Source organism: Camellia sinensis, chromosome 10 (assembly GCF_055761805.1).
Source record: "Camellia sinensis isolate YWXY chromosome 10, ASM5576180v1, whole genome shotgun sequence".
In the NCBI taxonomy this organism is placed as follows: Eukaryota; Viridiplantae; Streptophyta; class Magnoliopsida; order Ericales; family Theaceae; genus Camellia; species Camellia sinensis.
In genome coordinates, this window is record NC_138970.1 from 37,911,376 (window position 1) to 37,928,876 (window position 17,501).

At 46.0% G+C, this 17,501-nt stretch overlaps 2 protein-coding genes across 2 annotated transcripts; both read right to left on the reverse strand.

The window, feature by feature from the left end:
- Positions 1–860: 860 nt before the first annotated feature.
- LOC145801596 (uncharacterized) lies at positions 861–2,871 on the reverse strand. Its single transcript, XM_082893354.1, has 2 exons — positions 2,125–2,871; positions 861–2,015 (listed from the first exon to the last, which is right to left on the reverse strand). Exons 1-2 carry the CDS (start codon positions 2,594–2,596, stop codon positions 1,453–1,455), a joined length of 1,035 nt encoding a protein of 344 aa, XP_082749480.1. The 5' UTR covers positions 2,597–2,871; the 3' UTR covers positions 861–1,452.
- Positions 2,872–6,091: 3,220 nt separating this feature from the next.
- On the reverse strand, positions 6,092–17,072 carry LOC145800311 (uncharacterized). The gene is made up of 3 exons (XM_082889965.1): positions 16,685–17,072; positions 16,264–16,575; positions 6,092–6,102 (listed from the first exon to the last, which is right to left on the reverse strand). The coding sequence occupies exons 1-3, from the start codon at positions 17,070–17,072 to the stop codon at positions 6,092–6,094; spliced, it is 711 nt and encodes a 236-aa protein (XP_082746091.1).
- Between the last annotated feature and the right edge of the window lie 429 nt (positions 17,073–17,501).

Here is a 17,501-nt window from a genome sequence, read left to right on the forward strand (position 1 = left end):
CCACAGAATTGAGTACAAAGTGGGTCGAAGCAATTCCTCTGAAGAACGCTACGGGGCCTGCAGTCGCGAACTTCATCAAGGAGAATATCATTTGCCGATTTGGGGTACCAAACACCATCCTCTCGGATAACGGCACTCCCTTCATAAACAAATATGTGAAGAGCCTCCTAGAGACTTACCAAGTGAAGCATCACAAATCCACACCCTACTATCCAAAAGGGAACGGGCAGGCGGAAGCCACAAACAAGACACTGATAAGGATTCTGAGCAAGATGATGGATGAGTTTGGGGGGACTTGGTCCGAACAGTTGATAGTAGCCCTATGGGCGTATCGCACTTCAAAGAGAAAGCCAACTCAAGCAACTCCTTACTCCCTTGTGTATGGGTCCGAGGCAGTGTTACCTATAGAGTTGGAAACGCCATCTGCTCGAATGGCTCTCGCCTCGGGGATGGTATTGGAGCCCCGAACCACCAGATTGGAAGCATTAGAGGAAAAGCATGACAGAGCTGCAAAAGTCATGGAAAGGTATCATGAGTCCATCGCCCGAGCCTATAACCAGACTGTGGTACCAAGGAAGTTTGAAGAAGGTGATCTAGTATGGAAGATTGTAGACCCAATCATGCGAGGACAATCTTTGCCCAAGTTTTCTCCAAAATGGGAAGGGCCCTACAAGGTGGTTCAGGCCAGCTCAAGTGGGTACTACAAGCTTGTAAGGGTTGAAGATGGCTTCCGAACTGGACCGCTCAATGCAAAGTTTATCAAGCATTACTACCCATAGTTGGACTCATCTATGTTGAAATTCATTTTCATTTTCTTACTTTGTCTAAAAGTCGTATTTCCCTTACGCTATGAAGAAGCTGGTTTTCTCTATGGTGTATGTTTTATCCCATCACTTACAGTGAATCTATTATACTTTTGTCAAGAAAGTTGAAGAACTAATGAGAATATTTCAGCTTTTATAAACATGTGCATATGATTGTTCTTTCCATTGTATCATTCGAAATAAATATTTTATCAAGTAGAATGAGAAAACAATACGAAAATATCCAAACAACAAAAATTTTGTCATTTCATTGCATTGTCCTAGATAAAACATTTTTATCGAAAGGGGCAAGAAAGTAATGATAAAAAAAAAAAAAAACTCAATCTTTCCTAAAGACACCCTCGAAGAAGCTGCCCGTCACATCTACATCTGGAGGACAAATAGTAGAGTGTGCCTCTAAAGTCTCTAAGGCCCGAGCATAACCCGACTCAAGTTCACGAAGAGTTGCCTTTATCTCATCTATAGAGGTGCGATAAGAGGCAAGCACAGACATAAGTTCCAGCCGATGACTGGCGTTCGAAGCTATATCCAGGCGCTTCCGAAGCCATGATAAGTCCACTTGGTGACGCTCCATGTCAGAGATCCCCTGATACGCCGTCTCGACTACTTTCCCATTAAGGTCACACAACTATTGTCTGTCCAAGCTATATAAGATAGTGGCAAAAGACTCGAGAAGAGCAGTCTGAATGAGTGGACACTGGCAAGCAAATGAAGCAAAGGTCTCCAGGTAACTTGAATGCACAAGCTGTAGAACTGAAGCAAACTCAGGAGCTACCCAATAATGGAGAAATGATACTTTGCCAGAAGCTGAAGGAGGAATTGGGGCCGGAAAGCTGCTAGTCTCAGGAATCTCCCCAATGTCTATCGGGTTAGATGAACCACCCGGAGGGGTAACTCCCGGCAGAGGTCCCGAGCCTGAGAATGCCGAACGATAAGGGGAAAGACCAAAAGCATCACTATCAATGTGAAAATCACTGAGATTCAAATCCAAAATATTCGAAGGCACTGGCGATGAAGAACCTCTGGCAGTCGTCTCAAAGGCAGGTGTTCCCCCTTGAGAAGGAGAACCGTGAGGAGTTACAAAGAGAGTCGGAGTAGAGTCCGGGGCAGGTGAAGACGGGACCACGGTAGCAGCTAACACTGGAGCAGAGTCTGAGGCAGGTGAAGGCAGGACCCCGGTAGCAGCTAACACTGAAGAAAAGATAAGGAAGCCTTATTAGAGGTAGGGAACAGGAAAGCCATTTGAGTAAAGATTTCTCACAGATAGAAGTAAATGACAAACTTCAGAAAGAAAGATTACCAGAGGGAGAATCAATATGCAAAGCCGGAGCAACTGAAGGACTCCTAGCATCAGCAAGGTCACTTGGCCGTATAGAGAGCACCTGATCGATCTCAATGTCTGACAAAGCCTGAACAGTAGCAGTCATCCCTGAAGAAGGAAGGAGGGCCGGAGGATGAGAATCACCATAAGTGCCAGAGCGAGTCTCAGAGATTTCTAGCACATCCACCTCCACACCATTCCCAGAGGCGCACCTCGTCTCTACATTGCTTCTAGATGCATGGCCTACGGCATCAATTTCTGTGGCATCAGTCCCTCCAGTAATCTCAACATCAGAACGGTGAGCCCCAATAACCTCGTCACCAAGATAGCGCTCCTCCTCAGCTACGGTAGGGCAGTGACGACGCATGCGTGGAATAAGGTCACAAAAATGGTCGGAGGACTCAGCCTCATCATCGTCCTCATCTATAACTGCTATACGAGAGGTGCGCATCTTCACAAGTCTTGCAGACAAAGGGAGGGTGTCGTCCAAGTCTGAGTCCGGCCTGGGGGAGGCAGCATGGCCAGGAGCCACGGTACTGAGAACGTCAACAACCGCAGGATCCTACACAACATGGACAAATAAAAGTTTTCATTTTAGAAGGTATAGTCGCAAAAAGGAAAGTAGCTTCAAATCAAAAATTTCGGGTACCTCATGAAGCCTTTTGGAAAGGCGAGAAGCGGAAGGACTGGCATCAGAAGTCCTCTTGTGAGCCATCTTCTTAAGGCGGGTCGTCCGAGGACCAGAGGCCTTATTCAAAGGGACTGGCTCCGGAGAAGAAATTGCCAAGCTAGAAGCAGATGCCCGAGCAGAAGGGTTAGTGGGAGCAGATGAGGTGAAGAAACTCTCGTACATGTGGTCAGATTTTCGGCTCTCGGGTAGCCGAAGAGAAGAATCCTTCTTATAAATCGGCGGAGGCAAACATACGGTCGGTCTGCTCTGGACAAATGCAATAAACGCATCGATATTCTTCTGCCAATACCGCCTGAAAGAGGAGGTGAAACCCCCTACTCGACTAAAGCCTGGCATCGTCAAAGAGCCGGATATGGGAAACACGGTGTGTACAAGCCCGCGACTGAAGCGCCCGTAGCTCGCTGAAAATGATAATAAAGGAGGTGCTGGCCCCGGGGCACATTGATCAAACCCGAATTGATATGCTACGCGGTCAGGCCTATAAACGGCACTATCAACGCCTTCCTCATGCCATACCGGTAATGAACTCGGACGGATCATAATCAGCATATCAACAAAGGGTGCAGGGATGTTCTTCGGCAAAGGAAAGGACACCGAGCGGGAGGAACCATGATAGATAAGCGGTGTGGCCACACCCACAGGCGGGCATACATACGGCCGTGCCACAAAGCGTCGGGGATCATCCACTAGAGTATTCAAGGATAAGGTGGAAATGGTACGTGACCAACGTGTAATCAACGGCTGGCAAGACTTCGCTTTCCCAAATGTTCGAGACCCATCAGTATCGAGCACGGGGATGCCATCTTTATCCACTATCTCCCGAAGAACCTCCGCCTCGAATACAGTCGGAGCAGGGGCAAATTTTGGGAACCTCTCGAAGAAGAAACAAAGCAGGAACTGGCTGTGAATAAAGGAGACAGGCTCATATCGACCCACGGAGCGAACCATATCTCGATGTAGTAGATCCAACCGATAATAGAGATTCCCAAGAAATAGGGGAGCCAAAGGGATCCGATCTCCTCTGAAGAGCCTGACTGCCAAGGGGAAGACGAAAGGATTGAGGGAATCCGGAGGCGTGCTCGGAAGAATGAAGAATGAAAGGAAGCAAGCCAGAAATCCCAAGAAATAGAGCCTGGAGTCGTACATCGGACCGACCTCATACTCCCGAGAGTTAGGGTCGGCATCTCTGGCCAAGGGCTGAAGATTTTTGAAGAAGTGGCGGATCCATGCAGTATAGGAGGCACGGTCCGTCCTTACTCGACTAGTCCTCCTCACTGAACCATCAAAAACGGAGCTCCACCGACCACAAGTTTGAAGATTTAGCTTCAGAGATTGGATCAAAGAATCATCTTCGGGGGGTGTCTGCTCAGGGTCGAAGGCATCAGGGCCGGTCACCTCCAGACGCAGCAACATGAACACATCCTCAAGGGTGGGCCCCATCTCGTGCTGGCCAAGTATAAAGGTGTGTGTCTCGGTGCTCCACCGAAGAGCCATGGCTTCCAGGCTAGCATTGTTGCGACGGATGGATAGGGATCGAGATATTTTCACTGGGATCAATAGGCGGGCCTCTTGAAGCCGCTGACAGAAGCTCTTGTCCGAGAGAACATCATCGACCCACTCCTGCCAACCAAAAGGAGGGTTTGAGAAGGCCTTGAACTGAGGATAACAGTATGGAAAGTCCCCCCGCTCAATCCGAAAGCGTAGCACCGAGGAAGGAGAAATGAAGGCCTCGTGTCCAGAGTCAGTGTCCTCAGTGAGACATAATGGAGCCCCCTTCGGAGATAGAAGAGAAGTGGTGGAGGTAGCCGCCTGCCAGAAGGGGTCCTTCCGACCAAAATAAGGAGATTTCCTCCACTCAGATGCCGGAGGTACATCCCTCTCTTTCATGAGAGCCGGTTCTGATGACCCCGGAGCTACGGGTTTCTTTTGAGAAGACATATGGCTGAAATAACCGGTATAAATATTAAAGAGTTGACCGTATTAAAATTCAGAATATTGTTACATGCAACATGATAGGTTTATCAACAAATTTTAATACCAATGGGTGCATCATCAACATATAGATTTTCGTCTTCTATCATCAATAAGAGGTACAATGTCATAGGTCGCTTCATGATGAAGTTCAATCGGGTCAATTTCTTAAAGTCACTATGTTCCATATTAAAGGTCCAATTTATACGGGGCTCAAAATTTGGACAGAGTGAAGTTCAATAGTAAATTTCAGGCCCGAGATCCGAAGTATATTACATTGCTTATCAGTAGCAAGATTCAATGGATCATTATGCAAATTACAAGAATGTCCTTTCCAAAGTCCATATTCATAAGTCCAGGGTTTTCTCTCTCCATGTCAAAAATGGAGCTCAAATACTAGTCAACAAGTTATATTCTTCCTTTCCTCGGTGATAAAGTTCAACAAATTATGTTCAAGCCAAACACCTCAATAAGGTTTCAAGTGCTAGTGCATGTTTCCATATGGCCAAAATCACAGTGTTTGAGCTAAAAAAAAAATATCATTGGGATTGCCACAAAAATTGAGTCCATATTCAGATTCAGTTTTTATTTATTTTATTTTTATTTTCATCAGACTGCTTGAGCCCTCTACATTGCCACAAAAATATATTTATATATATTTAAATATATTTATATTCGGAAGAGGGGGTCGAATGTCATACTTACAAATTTGGGCAGTTAGAGAGGTGAAGTCCGAAGCCGATACTGGAAATTTAAGCTGAAATCAGAGAGGCTTTACAGACTGTAATCAACAAGACTGGGCTAGGCTTGGGCAAGACCACACACGTTGCGTTGAGAGGGCGAACGTGCGTGGTCAACGTCGGATAAGCTGAAGCCGGAAGCAGCGATGTGGAGCTAGGTTGGGCAAGACCACACACGTTGCGTTGAAAGGGCGAACGTGCGTGGTCGACGTCGGATAAGCTGAAGCCGGAAGCAGCGATGGTGCCACAGAAGAGTCGGCAACCACACACGTCACGTTGAGTGGGGCGATATGTGTGGTCAGCGTTGGACCGTCGAAGCCAGAAGCAAACCAGCAGAGAGAGGCTAGCGGTGGGTATTGTCTTCACTAGTTCAAGATTGTTTGCAAGCCTCAAGACTGAAATAAATCATCACCAGAATTCCCAAATTAGGAAATGTATCAGTACATATTTATTTTGAGCACAAAAGTCCATCAAAACAATAAGATGGAATACCCACAGATCCAAAAATATAAGAAGAAAAAGGAAGAGGGCTTTGAACAAAGATTCAACTAGATCCTGAAGTCCAAAGATCAATAAATCTGAAACAGTGAAGGGAATGAAATTAGTTGAGTAAAAATCAAAATCCATATATATATATATATAAAGAGCTCACTCCCAGATCTGGGACAATTCAAGAAGATGGGGTATTAAACACTTACTCACAGATCTAGAGAACAAGAGAGAGTGTGCCCAAATGGGTCCTTGGAGTTTGATCTCCTGCAAATAAAAAAAAAAATATATATATATATATAAAAAAATCGTTAGTGAGGTAAGGTGTAGAGTAAGCACTGTGGAAGCATGGCACGGCCCCGACGAGGACGACGCACAGCCGAACCAACGACGGCACTATTTTGGCGAGGTTGGAAAATGATGACGTTGCAGAGGAGTCGGCATCGGTGTTTCGGTGACGTCGGTGGTCTTTAGTAGTTGCAAAGCAAGCTGGCCACGATTTGTTTTGTTAGCTGAGGAACGCTGAAGAAGAAAGCTGGGTGCCGAAATGGGTCCTTGAATTTTGATCTCCTGTACACAAAATAAAAAAATTCGTGGTGTCTGCTTTCTTGATTTAGAGAAGCGGCGGTGGTAGTCTTCAAATGGAGTCCAAAGCAAGCTTGGGTCTTGTCCCAGTGTAGAGAAAGGAGGAGGGTAACGAAGAAGACCCAGATGTAGTAGTAGAAATGGTTATGCCAGAGCTTGATGGAGAGGATCAGAAAAGTTTTGAGGCTGTTCAGCCGACATGGCTATGTCAAAAAGGTGAGAGGTATTGACTAGGATTGTTATCTCTTTCTTTAAATAGAATAAAAAAAGGGGTGTGATGGCCTATCCTCTCAAATATTTTGCATATATATATATATATATATATATACATATAACGGTTCACGGTTTTCCAATTTAAAAAAAAAAAAGTGGGTTTCCACTTTTGTAAAGAGAGAGATCACATGGGTCATCATGATATAGGACCTGTTTGTTTGCTAATGGAAAAATTATTTTTTGGGTTTGAAGTTTCTAGAGAGAGACTGCCTAAAAAAGCAATATGTTTATATATTGTAAAAAAAAAGGGGGGTCAGCTTTCTGATTTGTTTATTCTCGAAAAAAAAAAAAAAAAATCAGTTGCAAAAAAAAAAAAAAAAAAAAATTATTATTATTATTATTATTTTCTTTGGCAATTTAGTTGTTGCGGTATGAATTACATGTCCAGGTTGGTTTGGTGGGGCATTAAACAATTCAAGTTTTGATTTTCTTTCCAAAAAAAAAAAAAAAAAAGAGAAAAAAAAAAAGTTCAAAAAATAATAATAATAATAATATTAGTTGTCAATTTTATCCGTAATTTACAGTGAGTCCTCAGTTTTTATCTATAGATTTTATCAAGGCCAAATATTCTCGAAAACATGATGTGAAGTATGGATGATAAGGTGAAATTATGCATGTCCGAGAAAATTACAATTTCTCATACACGCAAGGGGCAAATGTAAGAGGAGCTAATTTAAGCCCACTAAATTATTTAGGCCCAATAGCCCAAGATTAGTGGGCCCGAATTTATCGCAAGTCCAAGATTGGTGGGCTTGGATTTATCGCCGTCAAACGGGCTGAATGGCTCTAAGCCTCGAAAGGGTTCGGATCCACGAACCTAGAGACTTACTCGGGTCCGGACTCGAAAGGGTATTAAGCAAGCCTAGAGATCCGAGGCACTCGGACTCGAAAGGGTTCGGATCCACGAACCTAGAGGTCCGAAACACTTGGCTTCGAACGGATTCAGACGCAATCTAGAAGTCACTCCGTTAATAAGTCCCAGAACACTTGCGGGCTCGGAGCTTTCCGGGATCTACGCACCAGAACCATGGGCGTAATGGAGTTCGAACAAAGGACCCGATCCCGAGGACGGTGAGTGGAGACAAATTCACTCTTCGGTTAAACTAGCCTATACCCGGGTCGAGGTGGCACGACCTCGGGGGGTCCATGAGACTCGGCAATACTTTGCGGCAGGACGTCCTCTGGGACTACCCCTGACCCTTTGGGATGATTGGGGATCATTGGTTAGGTGTGGCTAAGAAGAAGGGTTCGCCGAGGGACTGATCTCCTCTTCGGGGTTTTCTCATCCTCGGAGAAGTCACCTCCTCGGAGAGGTCACCTCCTCGGACAAGGTGGTTAGAGAGAATATCCCCCATGTGCCTTGCACATGGGCTCCATCCTACATCATGAGGTGCCTATAAATAGCACCCACCCATAGCTTTACAGGGGATGGATTTTGGAGATTTTTAACTCTTGGGAAAGAACTAATTTCCCTTCTCCATTATCAACCTTGAGAGTGAAAGTGGGAGATCAATGGGAGAGCCTTGCCATTATTCTATTCTCTAGCCATTTTGCCTTCTTCTTCACTCAATCTCTTATCTCCATCATCTCCTTTGTTGTTGTGTTCCTAAGTTGAGATTATTGAAGAATCTAAGCCTCTCATCATATTCTAGAGAATTTGAAGTTGTTCTTCAAGGATCTTTGAAGATCTTCGAATTTTCCAACTCCTTTCTCAAACTCTCTCCTACATTTTGGCGACTCTGCTGGGGAGGCGGATTGGTTAATGGTCTCAACGAGATCTGGAATCCACACAACTCCAACAAGGATGGCGGGAGAAGATGAAGTTCACCAACAAGGATCCTCTAATGGTGGTGATGACAGAACCATGGCTCCAGATCAACCACTTTTTCTTGAAGCCATTCAAGGACTTCAGAATACTCAGCAAGAGATTCTTACCACTCTTCAGAATCTCACTCACACCATGTTGGTGATGAGTTCTAACTTTGCACCGGCGCCAAACGGAAATCAAACTGGTGGTGGAGTTATTCCCGCCGGAGCGCAAAATCAAATCCAAGGAGAAGTAGGCCCCAATCAGCCTCTGGCTCATGGCAACACGGCCACAGTAACACATGCTCAAACCACAGTAGGCGGCGGCAGTTTGCCCATACCCGGGCTCCATGGCGTGCCATGCCAAGATCCAATGGTGACTAGGGGAGTTTCTGGTGTAATGAATGGTGCTCCGGCGACTGTTGGTGTCCAGGAAAGCATAAGGAGCATGATGGAGCAAAAGGGAGCTCTGCCCATACCTAATCTTGTCACGCCACCAGTAAATGTTACCCAAGCACCAAGCGGGCCTCCTTTGGTGCCGACAACAAATCTGCAAGCACAACCCGGTATAGCGGCGCCGTGCGGTGGACTCTATGGGCCTCAATTCAATATCTCATCACCAACTGGCTTGTCTATAGGCGCTGATGGCCAATATCGTCAAATGTCCTCACCAATGATGAATTCGCAGCACCAGAATGGCCAAGACGCCCCTAGCTCAGTCTTCGGGTACATAAGCCAAGTCCCGGGAATACCACCATCAAACTCTCTCCCTCAACAGTTTCTCACTCTCGCCGATGTGCAAGCCATGTTCGATCTCGAACGGGGCAAGAGGACCTTACCCTCTTTGCCTGATCCAGACGTCAAGCCGCCTTACCCCATTGAGATGCTGAGCTATCTATACCCTGAGGGGTATACAGTGCCGAAGTTCATCAAGTTCGACGGCAAACAAGGAAATGCCCGAGAACATGTTGTGCGATTCATCGAGACTCTAGGTATTCATGGTTCAAACCACGTCCTCCGACTGAGAGAATTCTCTAAGTCCCTCACCGACCGAGCATATAGTTGGTATGTTAATTTGGCCCCAAACTCTGTCCGAAGTTGGGAGGAAATGGTTAACAAATTCCACTCCAAGTTCTTTCAAGTGGCGGAGAAGGTGACCACACTTACATTGTGTAAAGAGAAACAACAAGAAAGTGAAGACATCCTTGACTACGTCAAAAGGTTTCAGGACAAGGCCGTGGATTGTCATGAAGCAGTTGAGGAGAGTTATCTGGTTCAAATTTGTCTAGAAGGGGCATTGAGCAGGTACAAAATGTTTCTAGTTAACCACAAGCTACCCACCTTCTCGGCATTAATAGAAGCAGCTCGGAACATTAGCATTCCTCAGGCTCAGGAGTTCGGATTTAAAGCCAGTTACAAGACTAGTTTCAAGTCATCTCGTGGACCTATCGTTGCTGCTGCCTCTGCCCCGGATACCCGAAATTCACAAGGAGGAGGTCATAGAGGCCAGAAAAGAAAGCAATATAATGGTGAAAAGGGGAATGTTTCTTATCCATGTGAAATCGAGGAAGTGAAAGCTCTAGTTAAGGAATGGGTGGCTGACGGGGAGCTAAAATTGCCTTATGTTGAAGAAATGCCATCAAAAAAGGACCGTGAGAGCCCTGAATTTTGTGTCTACCATCGTACATTGAAACATCCGACAGAGAAGTGTTGGACTCTCAGGAAAATCTTCAGAGATAAAGTCGAGGCAGACGAATTGAGGTTCAAAAAGCGAGGGACTCAAGACATCCGAGAACAACCATATCCTCAACACCGAGACAAGGGCAAGAATGTTGCTATGATAGCTTATGAAGGCCCAATGATCGAGGCTATCGCTAATCTCGATGACGATGACTGTTATCTGGACGACATCCTCGAGCCAGAGGGTGAGCAAGTTTACTATGGAAGTGCTCTCGATCCAGAGGGCAGAACATTTATGACTCATGGCGAAGATCCCTTTGATCCAGAAGGAGGAGAAGAATACTATGGAAGAGGAGGACACCATGTTTATGTGGCATCTTATTTTGAGGAGACCGAGGAGATGGTTAACTACGAGCCTCCAAGAGTGGAAAAAGATCCGGATCACTATGCCAAAACCCTGCAAGATTGTGTAAAGTTCAAGCAGTTCTTTGACCAGCTTGGACTTTCTAGGGAGGCAAGAACGGAAATCACCAAGTCTATCATTAATATAGCCGAGGCACACCATGAAGAATGCATGTCGACTGAGGCGAGGAAGGCAAAAGAGCAATCTAGTGCCATTACTTTCTTCGAGGCTGATCGAAAGTATCCTTTTTCTCACAATCGCCCGCTTTATGTGACTGTTTTTATTAACGGGGTTGAGTTCAAAAGGGCCTTTCTAGATAGTGGAGCCTCTATCAACATTATGACTCGCGCTACTCTAGAAAAAGCCGGAATCTCTGAAGAACGCATTGTGAAGCAGCCGATAGTCATCACTGGCTTCGGTGGAGAAAGGAGAGTTACTATCGGATGCGTAACAGTTGATTTAGCCGTTGGAGAGATTCGCTCGGCCACCAAGTTCCATATTATCGATTCTGAGGCAAATTATCACATCATTCTAGGGAGGACCTGGATGCATAGATATGGGGCTGTACCATCAAGTTATCATCAGTGTGTTAAGGCTAAATGGGGAAAGAAGACGGTGACAATTCAAGCTACAGAAAGGCCGTTCGAGATCCATGAAGCTCATTATTCGGATGCCATCTACTTCACCGAACTGGCTGTCGAAGAAGTTCCCACCACCTCTAAGCCTCGAGGGGTCAAAATTCCTCGTTGGGAGGATATCAAAGATGACAAGGAGCCGATGACAGAATCAAGTAAGCGGGCGATGTCTAGACCAGAAAGTCCGCCTATTCCTCGGAAGGTGATGAAAGTTCGAGAAGGAGGCAAGATGGTGTATTATTTATGAAGGTGCGGGGAGTCGGTTTCTTCAGTCACCGACTCCGAGTCAAAAGAAGAGCCTCCTGACAATGATATAGTAATAAAGCCTGAAGTGGCTCCAGAATGTATGCAAGATGGGCCGAAGCCTCAGCCCGAACAACTTATCGAAATAGATCTGAGTGATAGACAAGATGCACCGAGGCCGGTATTCGTAAGTTCGAGCCTTAGCCCAGAAAAGCGGGAACAGTTGTTAAAGTTGATAAGCCGATACTCAGATGTGTTTGCTTGGTCATATAAGGAAATGCCCGGACTAGATCCTGACCTAGTCTCCCACTATCTTGATGTGTTCCCAAACTCCAAGCCAATTAAGCAAGCTGCTCGAAAATATCATCCAGATCTCGAAGAGAAGATTAAGGAGGAGATTGAAAAACTTCAACAGGCTGGTTTCATCCGGCCAATACAGTACCCCACGTGGTTAGCAAACATCGTGCCAGTAAAGAAGAAGAATGGCCAAATCAGAGTATGTGCAGACTTTCGAGATTTGAACAAATCTTGCCCGAAGGATGAATTCCCTCTTCCTCACATCGACACCCTCGTGGATACTACCTCGGGACACCAGATGTTCTCATTCATGGATGGATTCAGTGGATACAATCAGATTAAGATGGCTGAAAAGGACGCAGAAAAGACCGCTTTTAGAACACCTCTCGGAAACTTCTTCTATACAGTCATGCCTTTCGGACTCAAGAATGCCGGTGCAACTTACCAAAGGGCTATGACTGCAATCTTTCATGACATGATCCATCATGAGATGGAAGATTATGTTGATGATCTAGTGGTGAAATCCAAGAAAGAAGAAGACCATCTCCGAGACCTTGAGAAGGTATTCAAGAGGTGCCAGAAATTCAAAATGAGGATGAATCCTCTCAAATGTGCTTTTGGGGTGACGGCCGGGAAGTTCCTCGGGTTTCTTGTACATAGGCATGGTATCGAGGCAGATGAAGACAAGGTCAAATCTATCAGAGCAATGCCTCCCCCGCATTCTCAGAAGGAGTTAAAGAAGTTCCTCGGAAAGGTGTCTTATATTCGGAGGTTTATCCCAGCACTGGCAGAGATCTCTGCGCCTTTCGGATCTTTGTTAAAAGGAGATGCCAAGTTCGAGTGGAACCAAGAGCACCAAAAGGCCTTTGAGAGAATCAAGGCGGCCTTGACCTCGCCTCAGACCATGATAGCCCCGCAGCCCGGGGTGCCTCTAATGTTGTACCTAACTTCAACCCCCAAGTCCATAGGGGCATTATTGGTCCAAGATGTAGATGGAGTAGAACGCCCGGTGTATTACATCAGTCGGAAGATTCGAGGAGCTGAAGTCCGATATACTCCAGTAGAGAGACATTGTTTAGCTTTGGTATTCACTGCCCAAAAGCTCAGACATTACTTCCTAGCACATCAGATTCAGATTGTTACTAGAAGTGATCCAATCCGATACCTCCTCAGCAAGCCTGCTCTAACCGGGAAGGTGGCAAGATGGTTGTTAGCACTGGGTGAATTCGAGATCACATGTGTAGCCCCCAAGGCGATCAAAAGCCAAGCCTTAGCTGATCTCCTTGCCCAATTTCCAAGTGGTGACTATGAGCCAGTGAATGAAGAATTAAGAGGAGAGGTGCACGCAGCTATGGCTTCCGAGGAAAGCTTCTGGACATTGAGCTTTGACGGAGCAGCAGCCGGAGGGAAGGGAGGAACCGGGATAGTCCTTACAAGTAAAAGTGGGGAAAAGTTATATTTGTCTTATAAACTGGATTTCCATTGTTCGAATAACGAAGCCGAGTATGAGGCTCTTATTTTAGGCTTGATAGCAGCTGAGAAGCACAGTATCAAGAAGATTCGGATCCGGGGGGACTCAAAGCTGATAGTGAAGCAAGTTTCAGGACAGTTCGTCTTAAAGGAGCCTGCCTTGGCCACATATCGAACAACAGTCCAAAGGCTTCTTGACAAATTTCAGAAGGTCGAAATAGAGCATGTGCCTCGCTCCTCGCAACATTAGGGGCAAGAGTTGACATTCCAGAGGAAGAGGCAACAATTGTTATCAAGAAGAGAACAGAACCTTCAATAATACCCGAAGACAAAGGCCTTCCGGAGGACTGGAGAGGAGAAGTCCTCGAACAACTCAGAAGCAAAGTTGGAAAACTGACTATGGCCAAGCTTGCCCAATTCACAATTATTCAAGGTGAACTTTACTTCCGAGGAGGTACCGGATTCCTAGCCCGGTGTGTTGGCCAACAAGAAGCAAGCTTCCGACTACAACAGATCCATGAAAAGTCTTGCGGGGATGGGGATATCAGTCTGTATAGAAGAATCCAAAGACAAGGTTATTATTGGCCCGAGATGGAGAAGGACTCGAATCAATTACAAAAGGAATGCCCCAAGTGTCAGTCATACATCCGGGAGGATGAGAGTTGCTTTGAAATTGATACCCCTGACTGGAGGCAAGTCTACATTGACTATCTCAAAGAGGGAACACTACCTGAGAGCCCGAGGGACATTGCACACCTCAAGAGGAGAGCGAGGCAGTACTTTCTTGATCAGGACAAGCTGTATAGAAGAAGTATTGAGGGCACTCCCCTGAGGTGTCTCTCCAAGGAGGAGTCAGATCTAGTCCTCGGAAGAGCCCACGAGATTGAACATCAAGGAGGGGCTCGGCTGTTCGAGCAACTTATACACCTTGGGTATTACTGGCCGACCATGGAGTCAGATGCATCCCATCACGTGAAGAGGTGCCAGACTTGTCAGAAACACGGAAATTTGATCCATGCTCCAGCTGTAGACCTGCATAGTATCCGAACGCCATGGCCGTTCCATACCTGGGCTTTTGATCTGATAGGACCCATCTCCACATCTTCTAAGGGGTACAAGTGGATTCTCGCAGCCACAGAATTGAGTACAAAGTGGGTCGAAGCAATTCCTCTGAAGAACGCTACGGGGCCTGCAGTCGCGAACTTCATCAAGGAGAATATCATTTGCCGATTTGGGGTACCAAACACCATCCTCTCGGATAACGGCACTCCCTTCATAAACAAATATGTGAAGAGCCTCCTAGAGACTTACCAAGTGAAGCATCACAAATCCACACCCTACTATCCAAAAGGGAACGGGCAGGCGGAAGCCACAAACAAGACACTGATAAGGATTCTGAGCAAGATGATGGATGAGTTTGGGGGGACTTGGTCCGAACAGTTGATAGTAGCCCTATGGGCGTATCGCACTTCAAAGAGAAAGCCAACTCAAGCAACTCCTTACTCCCTTGTGTATGGGTCCGAGGCAGTGTTACCTATAGAGTTGGAAACGCCATCTGCTCGAATGGCTCTCGCCTCGGGGATGGTATTGGAGCCCCGAACCACCAGATTGGAAGCATTAGAGGAAAAGCATGACAGAGCTGCAAAAGTCATGGAAAGGTATCATGAGTCCATCGCCCGAGCCTATAACCAGACTGTGGTACCAAGGAAGTTTGAAGAAGGTGATCTAGTATGGAAGATTGTAGACCCAATCATGCGAGGACAATCTTTGCCCAAGTTTTCTCCAAAATGGGAAGGGCCCTACAAGGTGGTTCAGGCCAGCTCAAGTGGGTACTACAAGCTTGTAAGGGTTGAAGATGGCTTCCGAACTGGACCGCTCAATGCAAAGTTTATCAAGCATTACTACCCATAGTTGGACTCATCTATGTTGAAATTCATTTTCATTTTCTTACTTTGTCTAAAAGTCGTATTTCCCTTACGCTATGAAGAAGCTGGTTTTCTCTATGGTGTATGTTTTATCCCATCACTTACAGTGAATCTATTATACTTTTGTCAAGAAAGTTGAAGAACTAATGAGAATATTTCAGCTTTTATAAACATGTGCATATGATTGTTCTTTCCATTGTATCATTCGAAATAAATATTTTATCAAGTAGAATGAGAAAACAATACGAAAATATCCAAACAACAAAAATTTTGTCATTTCATTGCATTGTCCCAGATAAAACATTTTTATCGAAAGGGGCAAGAAAGTAATGATAAAAAAAAAAAAAAACTCAATCTTTCCTAAAGACACCCTCGAAGAAGCTGCCCGTCACATCTACATCTGGAGGACAAATAGTAGAGTGTGCCTCTAAAGTCTCCAAGGCCCGAGCATAACCCGACTCAAGTTCACGAAGAGTTGCCTTTATCTCATCTATAGAGGTGCGATAAGAGGCAAGCACAGACATAAGTTCCAGCCGATGACTGGCGTTCGAAGCTATATCTAGGCGCTTCCGAAGCCATGATAAGTCCACTTGGTGACGCTCCATGTCAGAGATCCCCTGATACGCCGTCTCGACTACTTTCCCATTAAGGTCACACAACTATTGCCTGTCCAAGCTATATAAGATAGTGGCAAAAGACTCGAGAAGAGCAGTCTGAATGAGTGGACACTGGCAAGCAAATGAAGCAAAGGTCTCCGGGTAACTTGAATGCACAAGCTGTAGAACTGAAGCAAACTCAGGAGCTACCCAATAATGGAGAAATGATACTTTGCCAGAAGCTGAAGGAGGAATTGGGGCCGGAAAGCTGCTAGTCTCAGGAATCTCCCCAATGTCTATCGGGTTAGATGAACCACCCGGAGGGGTAACTCCCGGCAGAGGTCCCGTGCCTGAGAATGCCGAACGATAAGGGGAAAGACCAAAAGCATCACTATCAATGTGAAAATCACTGAGATTCAAATCCAAAATATTCGAAGGCACTGGCGATGAAGAACCTCTGGCAGTCGTCTCAAAGGCAGGTGTTCCCCCTTGAGAAGGAGAACCGTGAGGAGTTACAAAGAGAGTCGGAGTAGAGTCCGGGGCAGGTGAAGACGGGACCACGGTAGCAGCTAACACTGGAGCAGAGTCTGAGGCAGGTGAAGGCAGGACCCCGGTAGCAGCTAACACTGAAGAAAAGATAAGGAAGCCTTATTAGAGGTAGGGAACAGGAAAGCCATTTGAGTAAAGATTTCTCACAGATAGAAGTAAATGACAAACTTCAGAAAGAAAGATTACCAGAGGGAGAATCAATATGCAAAGCCGGAGCAACTGAAGGACTCCTAGCATCAGCAAGGTCACTTGGCCGTATAGAGAGCACCTGATCGATCTCAATGTCTGACAAAGCCTGAACAGTAGCAGTCATCCCTGAAGAAGGAAGGAGGGCCGGAGGATGAGAATCACCATAAGTGCCAGAGCGAGTCTCAGAGATTTCTAGCACATCCACCTCCACACCATTCCCAGAGGCGCACCTCGTCTCTACATTGCTTCTAGATGCATGGCCTACGGCATCAATTTCTGTGGCATCAGTCCCTCCAGTAATCTCAACATCAGAACGGTGAGCCCCAATAACCTCGTCACCAAGATAGCGCTCCTCCTCAGCTACGGTAGGGCAGTGACGACGCATGCGTGGAATAAGGTCACAAAAATGGTCGGAGGACTCAGCCTCATCATCGTCCTCATCTATAACTGCTATACGAGAGGTGCGCATCTTCACAAGTCTTGCAGACAAAGGGAGGGTGTCGTCCAAGTCTGAGTCCGGCCTGGGGGAGGCAGCATGGCCAGGAGCCACGGTACTGAGAACGTCAACAACCGCAGGATCCTACACAACATGGACAAATAAAAGTTTTCATTTTAGAAGGTATAGTCGCAAAAAGGAAAGTAGCTTCAAATCAAAAATTTCGGGTACCTCATGAAGCCTTTTGGAAAGGCGAGAAGCGGAAGGACTGGCATCAGAAGTCCTCTTGTGAGCCATCTTCTTAAGGCGGGTCGTCCGAGGACCAGAGGCCTTATTCAAAGGGACTGGCTCCGGAGAAGTAATTGCCAAGCTAGAAGC